Here is a 19,829-nt window from a genome sequence, read left to right on the forward strand (position 1 = left end):
GGAATACTACTCAGCCACGAGAAAGAAACAAAACTATTGATCACAACATGGACAAATCTCAAAATAATTACAGTGAATCAAACTGACCAGACCAAAGGGCGGGGGGTGGGGTACCATATGATTGTATATGTATAAAATTCTACAAATGCAAACTAAAATAAAATGAACAGGAAGCAAATCAATAGTTGCCTGGAGACAATGAGGCAGAGGAGAGGAGTTACAGATTACAAAGAAGCACAGGGAAACATTTTGGGTGTGATAAATACATTCATTGCCATGCTGCCAGTGAGGGTATGTACATACTGCAAAACTCATTGGATTGTATACTGCAGAGGTGTGCAACTCAACTACACTGGGATGATGAACAGCTAGCAAGTCGGTTGGAGGGCTCAGACAGGTTCTATACCATTTCCTGCCAGGTAATCTTGATTCAGTTCATCTGCCTTCTCCACCAACACAGCACTTTCCCATTTATGAAGTGGTAACATCAGCCTTGGGGGATGTTGGAAGGATTACTTTGTGCCTTTGAAGCATTTTTCGGGTTCCTAGAGAACAGGTGCAAACTACTATTATCCATCTAAGAAAGAACTGTAATCTTCAGCTTGTGGGGAAGGCAACGTTTGTCGTTAGACCACAAACAAGAACTGTGCGCAGCTTGGAAACCCAGCTGACTCCTTAAAGGTCTGCACCCTTCCTCGGCTTTTGCACTTGAAACCTGGAAGAGACTAGGGGCTGGAAGACTCCGGCTCTTGAAAATCTTACAGGACCTCAAGAATAAAAATGCAGAACAGTTTGGACTTTCAGATTTTCACTAGGAACAAAACTAATGTAGAACAAGTCAAAAAACTAGAGAATAAGACCACAGAGCTCCACATGCTGGCCCATCGACCTGCCTGCTTTGTCACAACCCACAACCCAGACGTGGGCCTGCAGACTTTCTTTGCAGATGGTATGTCATTGTTTTTGTATTTGTTTTCTTTATTAGAGAAACTTTTCTTTGGATTAAGGAAAATCTTATTGAAAAACCTTCCAGACCAGTGAAAACACTGCTGGTTCCTGGAATGGACGTGACTGTGTGTTATTCTCTTTTGCTTTTACAGTTAATAACCAAGATGCGTTCACTGCATTTCTGCTTCACGACCCAAGGTTGCATTTGTACACATCCCTTGGGATCATGGTGGTCTCTTCTATTTCTAACTGCAACTGGGTTTTACAACAGAAGTAATAAGCTTCATGTCAACATTTTCAAGGAAACTGACAACGTAATTCTTCTGTCTCCCACTGGCTTTGCTGCTTCTTAAAGAACCCGGAACTATTCTGATATAAGGACATACTGTTAGAAAGTGCTCTGTGGTGACAAGAAGCAGATGATTTGGGCTAAAATTAAACCTGAGAAACTGGAATCTTCTATTTGCAGCAACCATCTTACCAAAGAGAGACATCTGTCACCAAGAACGTGGAAATGGCAAACCAGTCTCCACCCAGGGCACTGTTAATAGCACCATCCTCATTTCCTGCAAATTCTAAAATGGCCACCCCCCGGTAAGTATAATTTAGCCTTATTCTGCATAGTGGAACTTCTGAATGGGATCACTCTTCTAAACTGCACAATTAATTGTGTCTTCCCTGAATTTTATTTTCCTCTCAACCATCCCTGACTATAAAAATACCACCTGGCTCATGTTCCTATCTTAACTCTACTGCTACTCACTGAAGACCCTCCAAACAGCTTCTCTGTCCCTTCTTAACTATCACACTGAAAGAATGAGGCCAAGCTGCCCGGCACACACACACGGGCAGTGTCTTCTCCGAGGGGACTGGTTCTCCCCCTGCCCAAGAGGTCTCACCTTCCATCTCACCGCAGTGTTCCTTTCCTTATAAAACGCTAGGGTGATGCAAGAATGGGAAGTTCTACTCCATGTATATAGGATATGTTAAAATACATTCTATTGTTATGGGCAACTAAAAAGAAAAAAATAAATAAAACACTAGGTTGACCAAATGAGAAATTCCTTTTTCTTGCTTTCTTTCTAAAGTTTTTGTTTCCTTTTCTTTGAGTATATGGGTGTGTGTGTTGCCAAGGGGGGCGGGAGGGTTGGTCTGTACTCCAGGATGGCTACCTGCTGCTTTTATCACAGCATGGATTTCACTTTTAAATATCACCTCAACAATCTTTTCTTCTTCTACAAGATGTCTTCATTTGTTCTTTGGCAGAGAGAAAAACAAAGCAAAACAAAAAATGGTCTTTTCTTATTGATTCTGTCAAGCACTGCGAAATCCAGACAGTCAACACAGGAATGAGAAAAAGTTACCTGACAAGTCAACTCATCTGGACAGAGGGGAAAGGCCTGGGAGATGAGGGTAGGGAGGTGCTAGTGTTCAGACCCAGAAAATAAAAGCCGAGCGGCAAGGAACCTGTGTGGGGGCTTCTGTGCACCTTGAGTCGAAAGGTTATAAGAACTCAACACGCAAAACGTAACCCTGCGATACCTATGAGGAACGAAGAGGAGAGTTTAAATACCCAAAGAGGACTACACAGCGTGGACGCCTATGCTGGCCTCTGCTCTGAACCCCGTAGGCACAGGCTAAATGATCACAAGCCCAGGACTACAGGTGCCTCCCATCCAGGCCTTCCTGAGCCTTGAGGATCAGGTTCACAACCACTTGATGGCCCTTTTTTGGCTCTTAATAAGAAAAAACAGGACTCAATATCTTCAAACAAGAGACTGAGTTCTCAGCTATAAAGCTTTTAATGAGATGTTCTTTCCTGGGTCTATCTATGGGATTTGCCAGAAATTGTATGAATCAATAATTCTAAAAAACAAAAATGCTTTTCAGATTTTTCTCATCCATCAGATTTACAGGAAGCCCAATGTGTGTATCTGTTGCTGGGCACCAGAGAGGCAAAGAGGAAGCCCTGGCTCTGCTTTCAAAAGTCCTAGGATACAGCTGGAGATCTGGACCACAGCTGTGACCACACCGGGTGGTACCACACCGGGTGGTAAGTGTGCAGGCAAAGATGAGCAATGGCTGCTAGAATTTAACCCCCACATTGAAGACAGCTGGGGACAGAGCTGGGAGAGGTGACAGGGACAGAAGGCTGCTGAGAGACCTTTAAGGCTCAATATCCAGGGGTAATCCCCCAGAAAAAAACAATGGTAAGTGTTAAGAGAGCTAAGACAGTTTGGTTTAGAGAACAGAATGGAAAGGTATGGAAAGGGGAGAGGAGACATGGTACCATATCAAACGTTCAAAGCAAAGAAAAAAAGCAGAATTTAAAAAAAAAAAAAAAAGTAAAGCTAATCATTAATAGAAAAAAATAGGAAAAATCTACAAAGGAAAATAATGAACAAGTGAAAAAAGAAAAGACAAAACAAAATAAAAACCTCAATGAAACTATCAAAATAAAATAGACTGGAAGAGGGCGAACCATGGAGTCACTACAATAAAAACAAATAGGTCAAGATCATTGCAAGACCTGAATTTACGCTGGACTAAATGAGTACTTCATCAGTTTTTCACAACAGTTACACATAACAAAATGACATGATAAAATAAGGACAAAATGATGAAAAGGAATAAAATAGATAAATATAAAATTATAAAAGAATCCAACAAAAGTTCACCACCTACAGCAAGGAGACACACTGACAAAACATGCAAATCAAGATTAAGATAAATAAACAGCATTATTTGCTGACTGAGCAAATTAGAACATAATGAACACAAAAAAATTAAAAAAGAAATAGTGAGAAAATCCACAATTATAGTGAGAGAAAGAACAAAATAGCTAAAAAGACAAAATCTGGCTATATTTACAAAGCTGATTTAGGAAATAATCATAGCATTTTATACCCCAGAAACAAATTTTATTCAAATGTTCAGGCTATTTTTAAAAACTTGCCATGTACGAGGCCATTAACAATAAACAAGCCCAAATTTAGAAAAGCAAACATTTTAGACTATTTTTTCTGTTACTGTAATAAGAAAAGGCAACTTGAATTTGGACATATGTGATAAAGCTAAGCAATGTAAAGTGAAAAATTTTAACCTTAAACACTTTTTAAAAATTATTTATTTGGTCCTGGGGATTGAACCCAGGTTACTCTACTACTTTTTAATTTTGAGGCAGGGTCTCACTAAGTTGTTGAGGTTGGCCTTGAACTTGTGATCCTTCTGCCTTAGTCTATTAAGTCACTGGGATTATAGGCATCTGCTACTGCAATAGGCTGAATGTTATTATTTTGTATTTTTTTTATTTTGGGGGGTACTGGGGATTAAACTCAGACACTGAACCACTAAGCCACATCTCTGGCTCAATGTCGTATTTTATTTAGAGACGGGGTCTCACTGAGTTGCTTAGCCCCTTGCTTTTGCTGAAGCTGGCTTTGAACTCACAATCCTACTGCCTCAGCCTCCCGAGCCACTGGGATTACAGGCATGCGCCCCTGCTCCTGGCTTGTTTTTGTTTTTAAAGAATAGAATTATTTTTAAGAGCATTAAGCATTTAACTCAGAAATTTAGGAAAAGGGCAATACTGTAAATGAAAAGAATCTAGAAAAAAGGGATTTAAAAATTCCCAAGGATGCAAAAAATAGGCTAAATCAAAATATAAACATTGTGGATCACAAGAATATGCTATTTTTATTTGCCAGCTATATTTTGACAGATACATAAACAGATTAAGAACTAGTTCTCTACAATAATAAGACCTCTGGAAAAACAAAAAAACAACAGAAAAAAAAATCCAATCACTTCTGAAAAGTGTGACTGAAGAGAAAAGTAGATACATTTAAATACAAAAAAAAAAAAAAGAAAAGAAAAGAAAATACAAAAGGGACATAAAGTACAGAAAATGAAAAAGAATGTTAATAATACAAGAAAAATTTATACTAATGAACTTGCAAATCTACAAGAAATTGAAAAATGTCTAGGAACATATAAAACATCAAATTGCCAAGAAAAATTAGAACACTGATGAAAGAAATCAAAGACCTACATAAATGGAGAGATGTACCATGTACATGGATTGGAAAACTCATTACAAGATGTTCATTCTCCCCCAAATGACAGATTCAGCCCAATCCAATCAGAATCCCAGCAGGATTTTTGACAGTCTGACTTTGAATTTTATAAGAAAAGGCAAAGGAACTAAGGAACTAGAATAGTTTCAACCATTTTGAAAAAGACCAAAAGTCAGAGGACTTATACTATCTGGTATCAAAACTAAACTTTTAGCTTTATAGTCAGAATCATCAAGATAGTACGACTCTGGCAAAAAAGACACAGGGATGAAAGGAACAGAACTGAAAGCACAGAAATAAACCCACACATATATGATAAATTGGTTTCTGACAAGAACTATAAAGACAATTTAATGGAACATGGATAGCAATTGCATTAAGTGGTTCCAGAATCAGCCATCTATATGTAAAAATAAGTCATAAATAAAACCACGAACCTCATTTCATGCTTCACATCATATACAAAATTTACCTTAACATGGATCACAGGCCTAAATGTAAAACCTAAAACTGAAAACTTCGAAAGGAAACATAGAAGACACTCTTAGATTGTGGGTTAGATAAACATAATTGATATATAATACCAAAAGCTATTTATTAAAGAAAAGATGTATTAATTGGACTTGAAAGTAAAACTTTTGCTCTTTAAAAGACACTGCCAAGAGGTGAGAAGGCAAGCCTCAGACTAGGAGGAAAATATTTCCAAACCATGTAGCTAACAAAGACTTGTATGTAGAATAAAGAACACTTAAAACTTCAAGATTTTTTCAGAAAGGTCACATGCACATGAAAAGATGCTCAGCATCATTAATCATTAGGGAAATGGAATTGCAAACCATCACAATACACACCCACTTAAGAGCCCAAATCAAAGTCCTACAATACTGCTGGTCTGAATGTGACACACTTTGCTTCTGGGAATATACAATCACAAAACCACTTTGGAAAACAGCTTGACAGTTTCTAACAATAAACGTGCACTTACAATATGACCCACCCATTCTATTCCTAGGCATTTACCAGAGGAATGAAAGTATGTTTATACAAAGACTTGTGGCAGCTTTATTTATTATGCAAAATACTGGAAACAACACAAAATGTTCATCAATAGGTAATAAAGAGATAGACTGGAATGTAAAGATGACTGGGCTACTACTAAGCATGAAAAGAAAACAATCATTTGATAGATCCAAAATGAATGAATCTCCAAAACAGTCTATTGAGTAAAATAAGCTAGAGAAAAAACATCCCCTATAATTCCACTTAAATGAAATTCTAGAATGACAGTGGTTGCCTGGGGCTGGGATGGATGGGTGGGAACTGATTACAAAAAGCAATCAAGGGAACTTGGGGGATAATTAAAACGATCTATATATGCAGTGTCCAATATGGTAGCCAGTAGCCATGTATAGCGATGGAGCATTTGAAATGTAGCCGATACAAACGAGGAGCTAATAATTAGGAGCTAATTATTAAATTAAATTGAAATAAACTTAACTTCCTTTTGTTTCTTTTACCCACTTTAATGTGGCTAATAGAAAATATGAATTACATATCTAGCTTGCATCACATTTCTACTAGACAGTACTCTTCTGTGATGTCGTCTGTGGTATAAAGACAAAAGAATATGTCTGTTAAAATTAAAACTTCAGCTTAAATTGGGGGCATTTCATTGCATATGAATTATGCCTCAATAAACTTGGTAAAAACGTTAAATTGGTAGTATATACGTGTTTTTTGTGTGTGCATGTGTGCGTATAAGAGACTGCATGTGTGTATGTGTAACTATCTTGTTTGTGACCTTTCCTTGTCAACAATCAGAAATGAAAAATTCACAGGCTATCTACATGCAAAATTAACTGTTCCACTTGATAGTCACCATATTAAATTATATTGGTTATTTAACATCTGCTGCCTTCACTATTCTTGAGTTTCTTGAGGGCAAGAATCCTGTCTTGTTCATCTCTATATAAGCCTAACACTTAAGACAGAAAGTTAACATAGTACCTTATCAATGTTTTAATAGCTGCAGACTGCCTCATTTTATATTGTCCATTTCCCTCAAATCTCTGCAAACTTAGCAGTATTACCCCATTTTCAAGTGAAAAAAGTGAGTCAGAAAGGTTAAAGTAACTCACCAAATATCCAGAGGTAATAAGCAAAAATCTGTATTCCAAACTCCCATTCACCTCAATTCCACAGCACCCTCTTCACTCTCTACTACCCTGCCACCTCTCCAGGTAGCAGTTCACAACTGCCTGACCGATGACCAAATCAAAGTAAAATTTTGTATTTGGGGGCAGTGGAACCACAGAAGATTTCCTGACCTTCTAATATTACAGCTTCACTGGATGAGCTCCCTCTACACAGAGCAGATCTTACTAGATAAGGAAGGGTAAATATAGTAGGAAAAAAAACCCCTTCTCCTCTCAATTAAACTTTTTAGTTGGGATTCTGAAGAAGGAAAAACAATGCAGAACAAAGAGCATTTCAAAGAGACAAAAGGAAATGCTGAATCTGCTAATATAGCTAACTAATGCCAAAGGAGGATCTAATTGCAACTTCAGCATTCAAAAATGAAAAGTGAGGCAAGATCCTAGAGAGGTACAGTTTCTATGTCTTTTGGATTCTTCTTTAATTAGCCTCCCAGAATCTCAGCATTCCTGTTTGAATAATCCATATTTCTGGTTATTTATTCAACTCCCCACTGCTACACATTACCAAGCCATATGCTACAGAAATACATCACTTCATGTTTGCACTCAACCATCCAAAGACATTGGCAGTTCAGACCTTTAAGAAGCTTACGGGAAAGTCCCTGCAGAGTGTAGTTTTAAGGTTAGAAGACCCAAAAAGCCAAAAGCATCTTCTATATATGCTATTTGCTTGAGAGAAGGTGGGTCATTTCAACAAAAGGACAGGCAATTAGAAGGGTAAAGCAGGTAAACAAACACAGCACTCAAGAGAGCAAAGGTAGGATGCATCAGCAGAACAGAAAAGGCCTCTGGTTAATTTCCCATATTCCTGTCTGCCCACTGAAAAAGAATTCATTTTTAAAAGCTTTTCTCGAAGGAAGATTTTCAGTCAATCTGAAGTCTGGAATGTGCTGGGCAAAAGAATTCCCCCAACCCTTCACAAGTCTTTTAAAGAGAAGAAATTTTAAAAACACATCTCAATAGTCATAAGATAATTTTAAACACAAAATGGTCATTGTCAAGTTTGTTATAAATAAACCTCAAATCACCAATAGAATACAAACTCCCTTAGAGTCCATTAAGTAGTTACTGAACTCTCCTGAAGATAATGTCAAGGTATGGGAAACAGCAGGTTGTTTGTAAGAAACACTATAGGAAATTCTATGTGTGGCAAGCTTAAAACCAAGAAAAAAAAAAAAAAAAGAGCAAAAGAAAATATATACCCAAAGAAGAAATTTTAAAAACACATCTCAATAGTCATAAAATAATTTTAAACACAAAACGGTCATTGTCAAGTTTGTTATAAATAAACCTTTGTATGGGTGACAGAACTGTCTTTTTAGCTTCTGGAAACAGAAATCCTGACCTTTTTATTTCTGTGTAAGCCTGACCCTTAACATAGTACCTTATCAATATTTTAACCAAGCTTGCATGTCTATAGTCTAAATTATATTTAATGTATAGCATTAATTAAATATATATATTTAATATACATCAAACTGAAAAAAATTTCAACAGACTTTTCACTGTATATGAATGGTAGTTTCAAGATGGCAGACTCTGGCTCAATTTTTAAAAAATAACTCTACAATGATTAGAGAGCATTCAACCATTCAGGCATGCTTCAGTGTCTCTCAGCTTAAGAAACTGTCCCTGACCCTGAACAACACTCTTCTTACTGCCATCCCTTACCCTGCCATACCTTTTGTTCTCTATTCTCCTTCTTAGAGATCTTGAAAAGAATTATCAATATAAATGATCTTCCTCTTTTGTTTCCAACTTTAGGAAATTACTGAGAAACTAGCATGATGTCCTCTTTAAGGAATTTGGGCATACATAATAAAATATACAAGGAAAGTATTACAAACAAAAATTCTAGAGTTGTCCTACACGTTTTCATACTTCTATGCTTTGACACAGCACACGTGCAACCCATTATTAAATGTATAAATGAAAATATGAATGACTTGTTGTCAATAACAAAAATAAAACCAACATGGCATAGATAGGTCTATGTGGGATATACAAAAAAATGGTACTAAGCTTAGAATGAACAAAAGAAATGTTTAAAAATTAATGGCTAGATTTTCCCAAAACCAACACAGTAAGGGAAGGCACAAAATATAAATCACCCTTCAATGCAGGGGTCATCTTACCACCTTACCACACATCTTACCACACAACGGGGCACCAACAGACCAAAATCCATTCATTCATCTGCTCTAACAGGATTGCCCAAACTCACCCATACCTGAAGACTGTTCTGTACAGATGGGAAACTCGAGGGCATTAAAAAACCACAGCTACAAGTTTTTAGATTCAGGCTAACAGTAAGGAGTTGGTAAAAGAGTTGGGAGAGTTGGGAGATCAGAATCATACCGGAGCATGAGATTCATCAGCTGAAGGCCCTCGCCCTTCAGGAAACGTTCACGATTGGAACTGAGCATCAGGCAGGAACACAGTGAGTCAAACAGATTCTCCATCATCTCCTGCTCCTCGGCTGTGCTGGGATTGTGTCTTTTAAACACCTGTCAAGCAAAGACAGCAGAAAGCACAGAGTCCTAAGAGAATGTCTTTTCATCACACACCACCCACCAACTTCCAACGCCTGCCATCACAATAACCCCACCACTGAGGACACAAATTTACCATACTAAATCTCATCAGTTTCCATTTTGGAAAAACGGACCTTTCCGATTCATTGGTATTAAAATACATGGATGCCAGTTCATGCAAAAACACAACACTGGATCCATGAGTGACTCTCAGTTCTAAGGGGGGCAGATTTTTTTAAAAAAGAAAAGGAAAGAAAACAAAACCCCAAGACCCATTAACTGAAATATAATAGAAACAACTTTGTTCACTTCCCTCAAACCCTCTAGTGGCACAACCTGACCATATCAAGCTTTCCCCCCTCTTAAAAAGCTGCAACCCAGTGGGGCAAATCCTGGCTTAATGAAAGGAAGTTTCCTAACAGGGCTTAGGAACTGCTTCAGAGAACGGCTTCATACAATAGCCGGGGCTCAAGTCAGGGAAAGGGCTTGGAGTTTTGTCTTTGTCAGAGTTGTAGGGCATGTTAAGAGGAGAGCCTTCCAGCAGTGTATGTATATACAGTCAACTACAAGATGATCGATAATCTTGCAGGAAAGGGACTAACAGATTTATATTTGAGAGCTCTATTTTTGGGGTGGAGGCCAAGCCACTCAGGCTGCTGGCACCAAGATAGAAGCTGTATGCAAACTGACATCTCAGACACTCCCAACACTCTTCAGATTTTATCCAAATGATCTATTTTCAGTCCTGTTTTTGGAATAACACAGATGAGATTTGTTAGGAGAAATCTTAACAGTGCTTTCAGAATGCCAGCAGAATAGCATATCAACTGCATTTACATTTCTTTCAGTGAGCAAATGGCAGCTTCTGATTTCTCACTCCAGCCTCCAGTGCCCCTACCATCCTCGGTGACCTCTTTCCTAAATGAATGTTTAATGGCAGACTGACAGGAAAGGAGGTGAATAATCGTGGGAATGGTTCAAGTGAAAGTCATGTGATATTCTTGGTCCAAGAACCTACGTGAAGTAGGAAGCTCATCTCCTCTGGACTGGCAATCTCGTTATCAGAGGTGGGGAAAGGCTGGACCAAGATCCCAGTGATGCCTGGTTAGAAAGACGAATGACCAAGAAAAGGAGGCAAACCCCACGCCAGTACGGTGACCTCCAACCTGCCAACACGACCCACGTGTTTTGAACCACGGCTTACTCCGTCCGGCAATTTCCAGCTCCGCCTCCCATTTAAAGTAGGCCATGTATCTTCATGGCAGACAGGAAGCATAAGAATTACTCACGGATAACTGCTGAAGAAGCACATCGATTCCATCCAGCTCCCCAAGCAATTCCCTGTTTTCTAAAAGAGGAAAAAAATAGAGGAAGAAAAAAAAATGAAGCTAACTGTCAGATTTTACAGCCGTCTAACACTGATACATCAGCAAACAAAATCAATACAGCTTGACAGAGTACAAAAGCTGCAGAGAGAGCGAGAGGGGAAGCCAGGGGATGCCAAAGGCAAGAGAGCTTGCTGTCATGATCTGAAACAAGCCTGGCTCCTATCCTAACAGAATATCAATACTGAGAGGGAGCCTCACCGTCATTGTCCTGCAGCAATATGGCCAGCACTTCACTGCAGTAGAGCTTGTTGGCATCGAAAGGCATCTTTGCCTGTGGGGAAATAGGAGAAATGAGAAACCATTAAGGGGTCTTGCTTCCTTTCCCAGGACAAATTTTTCACACATTAGAGAGAAGCAGGAGTTAGGGAAAAGGCAGGTTAAAGGTAAAAGTCTGCCTCTGCTCTCCAGAGCCTAAACCCACGTGCTGAACAGCACACAGTGGACAGACACAATGACTCTCCACCCCTACTGCAAAGGCCTGAATGTCACCTCCTCTGTGAAGCCTTCCCAGACCCTTCATTTTTGAGTCCAGAGACTATACATGTCTAAGATAAAACACAGAAAGTTTTGATCTTTTAAGACTAAAGCCCATGAAGTGTCATTCACAAGTTAGAACCAGAAAATTAGGTTGTAAATTAGCTGATACATGATCATAGAAGTTGAAAAGAAAGCAATTTCTTGTTTAGATTAGCTGAATGTATTTATAACAAAGTAGTTCCTTTGGATTTTTTTAATGCTTGGAATTTAATTTGAAATCGTAAACCTATCTGCTTGTATGCCATAATCTGCCTACTATTTAAAAAGGAAACCACATTAAATATGCAAAAACGTGTTAATATTTTAACACCGAAATTACTACCCACAATTCTTTCCCTGCTGTGTGCTTTGCTACTTGGAGATTCAGAGGGGACACATCTATCGCACTGACTGTCTTTGATGGCTATCCACATGGTTGCCTCAGTAATAGTTAGACTTAGATATCTTCCCATTAACAATGCCCCTTGGATAAAGGTGCAGAGAGCAGCAAGCTCATTGCTATGTTTTTATTTATGGTATCTATGATCCTCAAAATGCAGCACATTAGACAATGACTGTTAATCAGCAGCAGCCTTAGCTATGTATCCAGGCTTTTTGAAATTTCTGTACCTGCAAAGGACAGAGGAAGTGTTTATCTTGGAGTTAACACTTCCATCACCTTCACACCACTTACAGTTATGTTTGGACATTGATTTTGTACTTAGGAAGGAAGAGTGGCACCTAATAAAGCATCACCCAGCACCATTTCAGTTTTCTATGCACGTTATCCTTGTTGAGCCAAAGTGTACCCCACAGGGTTGCAGAAGGATGACCAGGTCTGACCCAGCGTAAGTTAAAAGATCTGTTAAGTGCAAAGTCTTACATGTGCTGACTGAACGGGATGCTCCCTGGGCAAGCTGGAGGCTCTCTTTCAAAAAATTTGTATAATAGCTAGGGCTTAAATATACTCTGCGGTGTTTCAGTTTAAGAAAAATGGTTTTATAAAAATCAAAACACTAAGGTGAAAAGCCAAGGAGTGAGAATCTCCATTAGAATCAAGGATTTGCTAAAAGATCACTCAAATTATTTAAATCCCTAGCACTGCTACTATATTTTAACTGGTTTTAGCCACACCAACTTATACGCAACTTTTCAAGGGCCAGTGTTCTTTGAACAAGATGCAGTTGACTTGAAGAAGCCTGAAGATGCAGGCCACCACAGCAACAGCCTATCTGTGATGACTGTTGAGTGCTTCTCATCTTTCATTTGACTTTATAAACTCCTATCTCTGAGTTAGAGTTTCTCTCTTCCTTTCAATAAACATTTATTGGGCACCTGCTGCATGCAAGGCACAGAATTAAACACAACAGCCAACAATGTGAACCTTCCTCTCTATTAGAGCATTTAAAAATATTACACTGAATTCAAATTAATGTTATTAAGTAGTACAGTCAAAAAGAAAGAAAGAGAGAGATGTATCTGATATACACCTGAATTTACTCACAAATGTGCCATCATTTATGTGCCACAAAGTCTACAGTTCACAAACTGTGTGCTCAGGTAGATGGGGTGCCATGTTGAATTCACCTCGGGGTATTTTTGAATTTTCAAGAAAAATATGGTAACTCATGACATCTACTGAGCACTGCACTAACTACTAGCGAGAAGTACATTTCTTATGACATTATACCTTAATGGAGCTAGATTTTGAAAGTTGATAAAAGAACTGTGTGAAAATCAGCAAGGAACAGGAACAAGGGTGGTGGTAGTCAACCTGATGACAAGATCTAAAAGGCACACACTCAGCCATTTAGTAACCGTGGCAAACAAAAATGAAATAAGGGGCTGGGGTTGGAGCTCTGTGTAGAGCACTTGCCTAGCACATGTGAAGCACTGGGTTTGATCCTCAGCACCACATTAAATAAATAAGTAAACAAACAAATAAATAAATAAATGTATTGTGTCCTTATACAATACACACACACACACACACACACACAGAATGAAATAAAACATTTCTTTCAATTTATGTGTGTTCTTTTTTCAAATAGTTACTGAACTATTAGATTATGCATATATGTTAAATTATTTGGGCCTAACTACTTAATAAACAGAATGCGAGGAATTTTTTGGCATGGAGGCACTTTAAAAACAAAATTACTGAGTACTTAAAGCACCATGAGTGGGAATCTATGACCCAAGCAACATTTCCTGGTCTGTTTCCTAATCTGAAAAATGGAAATTAAAAATAACATTTCTTTAAGAGAATTTCTATGAGCATTAAATAAGATAAAAGATGAAAGACCCAACAGATAGTATATACTGTAAGCTCTTCCAGTAACTAGACCCCAAAATGCTCTTATGGTCACCTGTTATGTGGTCTTAGCCGAATAGCCCTGCCTCTCTAACCTAATTTTTCTGGGGCTATAAGATCTTCTTTATGAGGTGGCTGCATTAAGTGAAATGACACATACATAAGAGGCACTCAAGGCTGAGCTGCCCTCTGCTGAGGATTCCTAGTTGCCCAAGACACCTCCAGCTTCAGCTGTGTGGTCTGATCATATAAGGAGTTCCTGATTTACCCAAAATAACATTTTAAAAACCAAAAAATTCATCAACTTTTTTTTTTTTGAATTTTTGTTGTTGCTATAGATGGACAGAATGCCTGACTTTATTTTATTTGTTTATTTTTATGTGGTGCTAAGGATCAAACCCAGTGCCTAATATATGCTAGATAAGTGCTCTGCCACTGAGCTGCAACCCCAGTGCTCTTTCTTTTGGTACCAGGAATTGAACCCAGGGGCACTTAACCACTGAGACACATACCCAGCCCTGTTTAATTTTTTATTTGAAGACAGGGTATTGCTATGTTGCTTAGGGTGTTGCTAAGTTGCTGAGGCTGGCTTTGAATTTGTGATCCTCCTGCCTCTGCCAGCCTCCTTGCACGCCCAGCTGTTGGAATTACAGGTGTGCACCAACACGCCCAGTTCACCACTTTTTTCTTATGATACAAGCCCTCTGATTGAAAAATTGGCATGAAAGAGAAACCTGATCAGGGAAACAAAATGATGAGGCCCCACGACTCCCAACACTGAGCTCTCAGCATTGCACCAGCTGGGAAGCCGCTTGGTAAGAGGAGGCCCCTCCAGAGAAACCAAGTGACCACACCAGGCCCAGCTCTCACTGGCTCTCTCATCTACTTCCATGAGGTTGGGTGAGGTATTCCCCCTCTCTGGGAGTCTTTCTTATCTGTAAACTGGGGACAGCTTCATGCTCTTGGAAGAGCTATTTGTGAGGATTAGAAATATGTATGTCAAGATCCAGAGAAACATTGTGCACACAGAGGGCAGTTAATACATAAAACTCATTATCATATGGGGGAAACTTCTAGTAATGGTGAGGATGACAACCACATTTTAATCTAGTAGTAAGAAATAAAAGAATCTAGGCCAGCCAGGAAGGAAGGAAGGAGTCTACCCTTTCTTTCATGTCTAGCCATGAATTTATCAAGAAAACTTTATTTCTGTTTAAATCTCAGCCAGATATTACACAACACCAAACTGCCAAATTACAAAAGCATTTCATCAAAACCAGGAGAAAGGAGAATGAACGTGGCAGGTACAGACTCTTGGTTTTTGCAAAGCTAACCAGTGGGACTTGGAGCGTGTAGGGCTCTCTTTATCCAGGAGCCTGGTGATCCTAAATCTTTCAGCTGTCAGAGTAATTACTGAATCAAGCATAGGTCTGTACTCAGCATGTACTAGCCTTGAATAAAATTAAACTTCACCTTTTTGGGAACTGCTGCTTTTTTGGAAAGTACAAAACAATTATGCTACCACCTGCAGTCAGAAGCTGTAGGTTATATCTGCAGTTCACCTCTGGTACCTGGAACACATGGGGCAAGTTCAGACACATCTACAGCTCCGTACAACTGTCGAAGCAGATTGGGCCCTGCAAAATCACCACCTCTGGTCATCAGAGGCAAAGGACTTCTGCATCAACCAGTTGTACATGTAGTTCTCAAGTCATTAACACATATGCTGAATACTACAACTGCTTCTGGAGCATGATTTAACGGGAAAATAAATTGGGAATCTTAATTTTGTTTCTTTAAAAAAGAAAAAACTTTCTGGGTTGGTGCCATTTTCAACAGCACATAATATCCTACTAAGTTTGTATTCCCCATTTTAAAAAGTGCTGTGACGCAGTTGTCGCTCCACTAGTGATCTGCTTACCTACTAATCCATTTAGTGCCATCATGTGCAATGGGCTTTATCCTCATTAGAACAAATTAGTGAGGTTTCATTTGGTGGATGAAAAAATATCCATGAATATCTCTATATACTGAGAGCTTAGCTACCATTAAAAAGGAGATATCCAAGACTAAAACGCAATGTGTCACTCACTTAAGAATTACTCAAGGATTACTGAATAATATGGGATGATCAAAGAACAAGGTTTTTACCCAGCAATCTAGACATAAGCACTCTAGAACCTTGGCTCTCATGCTTCAGCTCACATCCCCGCCACCAGAAGGGCTTGGTAAAGTACAAAATGCTGGGCTCCACTCCCAGACTTGAAGATACAGGTTCTGGGGGGACACAAGAATCTGCATTTTGTATAAGTTGCCAGGTGATACTGAAGTTCCTGACTAGAAGCCACATTTTTGGAACATCTAGGAGAAGACAGAGACCCAGACCTTCATATGGAATTCATGGATATTTGGCAGGAAGAAAATTAGCACACAAAACATGAAATTTTCCCAGGTGCTGCAGTGCTCCATTGAGGTGAGTGTCACATGTTAGGGGTACACAATGGAACCCAGATCTATGAGCTCCCACCAAAAACATAAGGGAAAAAAAATGAAGAGGCTGGTTTTCAGAAAAGAGGGCTGCATGGGCTGGGGCAGAGCACCACCATGGAAAGCATGCAGGAGGACGCGCTGGGGCAGGGGCTTCACTTCCAGCTCTAGGGCTAGAGCTGAGGTCTGGGTTTAGACAAGGCACTTGGTATCTATAGGTCTCAATTCTGAATTTTTAAATCTACAACATAAAAATTTCCTTTCAATTCTAAAAAGGGAGAAGGCTCCATGGAAGGGCAGGGGTGTAAACAGTGTCCTGAAGGCCGTGTTCAATCAGAAACACAGAAGGAAGACAAGGGTCATGTCTGCTGGAGTGTGAGCCAGCAGAGGGTAAAACCTTTTGATCTTTGCAGAGCAGGGGAGGGGTAAGTTATCAAATTGTTTACAAAGGTCAAAAGGTTTCAAAATTGAGAAAAGAAAAGGCTATCCCGGGCCAGGTTAAGGGGCCTTAAAAGTAGGCAGGAGAGGTGAGTTCTGGGGTAGGGGCATCAGCATCGCTGGAGGAAGAGCTTTTATAGTGATGGCAACCGAAAATGGAGTTTTACATCAGTCTGCAGAACTAGGACAGGTAACAAGAGGGTTACATTTCTAGAGACCAGTGGATCTTAGCGAGGGTGGTACATCAGAAACACATGTGGAACTCTTCTAACTACACCAACGTAGACCGAGACAACATGACTGAGACTGAGACAGTGGGGGTTGTAGTGTAGAAATCTGGAAGTTTTAAATATCCACAAGTGGTTTTAACACAATCACCAGCTGCAACACATGGCCATCTGGATTTTCACAATTCAGCATTATCATCACATTTGGTCTTCAGTGTAATCCTAATCCTGTGAGTTGGGTTCTCCAAAGAGAAAACAGGGACCAGATAAGTGAAGGGACTATGGCCCATAGTCACGTGGCTAATAAGGGAAATCAGGATCTAGGTCCAGCACTCACTCTGACTCATCTGATGCTGATGCCGGAGAAGATTATAACAAGCACTTTCCCCGAGTGTGAAAAAATGTAAGCGCAAGGCACTGCATTTAAAGACGGGAAGACTTTCTTTCATTAATGTTCTGGGAAACACAGGGTTTTTCTAAGAAAACTTGTTTACTAGTAACATAACCAAATGGCATTTTGATGTTTAAATACCCTGAAACCTTGAAAACCTGTTTTAGAGACAGCGATGTGACTATGTATGCCCTGAGGAATACACAAACACTGTGCCTGTGAGGCGTGAGTCAACAGCTTGTTCAAATATCAAATGGGTCTCTTTATTACTGTCAGAAGGGTAAAGAAATCCAAGGTAAACGCCCAAAGGTCTCAATCTCCCTCCCTATATAACCAGTCCCTCCTCCCCGCCAAAAAAAAAAAAAAAAAAAAAAAAGACCGGCAAGTTTCAACATCTGACAGAGAAATTTGTCCTGACTTCCTAGAGACAAAAACTATTGGATTTTACATGTTTAAGGTTGGGGTCATGACCCACAGCTGCTGCTCCAATTTAGGTGGTCACTGAGAGCTGTCCTCTCCCCTTAACTTGGTTTCTGCTTCCTTCTTGCCTACCCCTGACTCCCAAAAGGTTTCAAAGTGTTTGAGAATGAAGACATGTGAATACTGAGAAAAGAAGGTCGGGAGTGTAGGGAGATGGAAGGGAATTCATGGGGAAACAAATGCAACTCAGGAACCAAAGGAAGTCCCGACTTGGAGGAGATGTCCATGCACGTATCAGTCACCTGCTGAGTGCAGGGCTGAAAGGAAAGGGGAGTGGGGTCAAGGGGTTCAGTGCACTGAGCCTGCCAGGCAGATGCACCCACACCTGCCGAGGTGAGAGCTAGGCTAGCGAGTATCCTCGTCCACACGTCGCATAAGTCTCTGTGACAGAGGTCATGGGGACCAATGGTCCAATAAGTAGGGCTGGGGAAGACTTAGGCTGCCCGAGAGGCAGGGAATGGTGGCTATACGCTAACCTTCATCCTTGGCCCTGCCTAGACAGTGGAGGTGGTCCACCCTGGTCTTTGGATCTCTACAACACTGAACCACAGCAAGTCCAGGACCACCTTTCACTCCTGCTACAAATAAGTACCTCCTGCTTACTAAAAGTTGGAATCCTTGCCTGCAGTAGCATACAAGCTGTTCCAAACTACCTACCAACACACCTGTGGTCAAGGCGAATCTGAAATACCTTTGACCTCCCCATTTACTATATGGACAGCTCTGATGGCTAACAAGGAAAGAGAATAAACAATCCTACCACAATATGGATAAAGGATATAAATATGACGCTAAAAGAGATGAATACAAATGCCTGATACACACTACACAAAGCCAATACTTGACTTGATTTTAAAGTTCCAAATTTAAATAACAATACCAATTTCACTCATCAGATTAACAAAACCATAACAAAAATACTCGAGGGTTTATAGGTAGCTGGAATTCTCAAATTAATGGGGCAGTCTTTACAGAGGACAATTTTGCAATACCTCGAAAAATATTAACGTGCTTACCGCTTACCCTTGGGCTCAGTTCCACTCTAGAAATTTATTACCCAGATAAGCTGAGGCAAGTGTGTAAGAAAAAAAATGAGTGTGTGTATATGAGGAATTTCACTGCATCACTGTTTATACCAGGCAAATGCTTATCAACCAGGAATGGCAAAATTAACTTTGGTACATCTGTACAATGGAATACCGGGCAACCATCAGTTCAGTGAAAAAATAATTCACATTAAGAAGACATTATAGGGGCTGGGGCTGTAGCTCAGTGGTAGAGCACTTGCCTAGCATGTGTGAGGCACTGGGTTCAATCCTCGGCACCACATAAAAATAAACAAATAAAATAAAGGCCTTCTGTCCATCTACAACTACAAAAAAAAAATTTTTTTTTTTAAAAGACGTTACAGAATTGTTTGTGAAACACACATAAAACAATCTCCTATATAAGCACAGAAAATTTTTGGAAGAACAGATATACATTGTTAACAGTAGCTGCCTCTGCGAAATGGAACTGGAAGGGATCTTTTTTTAAAAAAGAAGAAAATAAGCAAAGAAAGGGCTAAGAGGCACTAGAAGCTTCCCAAACTAGATCCTAAGGCTTGGGGAAGATAATCTGTATCAACAACCCAGGGTCAGCCAGGCCCAGAGCAAAGAGAGGCGGGACAGCAAGTGCCACCAAGCCACACTCACCTTCAGCCTCTTCAGGAGCCACTGCAGGAGCCCCTGCTGGGCGGCCTCCGTGCACATCTCAGGCCGGAACTCAGCCATGTTTTCCACGATCGCTGAAAGGAGACAGGCACCAATCACTGG

At 39.8% G+C, this 19,829-nt stretch overlaps 1 protein-coding gene across 1 annotated transcript in view; it reads right to left on the reverse strand.

The window, feature by feature from the left end:
* Ctnnbl1 (catenin beta like 1) overlaps window positions 1-19,829 on the reverse strand; it is a 154,420-nt gene that overhangs the window by 71,618 nt on the left and 62,973 nt on the right. The window contains exons 7-10 of the mRNA XM_015480807.2: window positions 19,710-19,801; window positions 11,361-11,433; window positions 11,064-11,122; window positions 9,599-9,747 (exon numbers count right to left, since the gene is read on the reverse strand). Coding sequence (XP_015336293.1) covers window positions 9,599-9,747; window positions 11,064-11,122; window positions 11,361-11,433; window positions 19,710-19,801 — 373 coding nt within the window. The remainder of the gene's footprint in view (window positions 1-9,598; window positions 9,748-11,063; window positions 11,123-11,360; window positions 11,434-19,709; window positions 19,802-19,829) is intronic.

The sequence above is a fragment of the Marmota marmota genome, unplaced genomic scaffold (assembly GCF_001458135.2).
Source record: "Marmota marmota marmota unplaced genomic scaffold, marMar, whole genome shotgun sequence".
NCBI classification, from domain to species: Eukaryota; Metazoa; Chordata; class Mammalia; order Rodentia; family Sciuridae; genus Marmota; species Marmota marmota.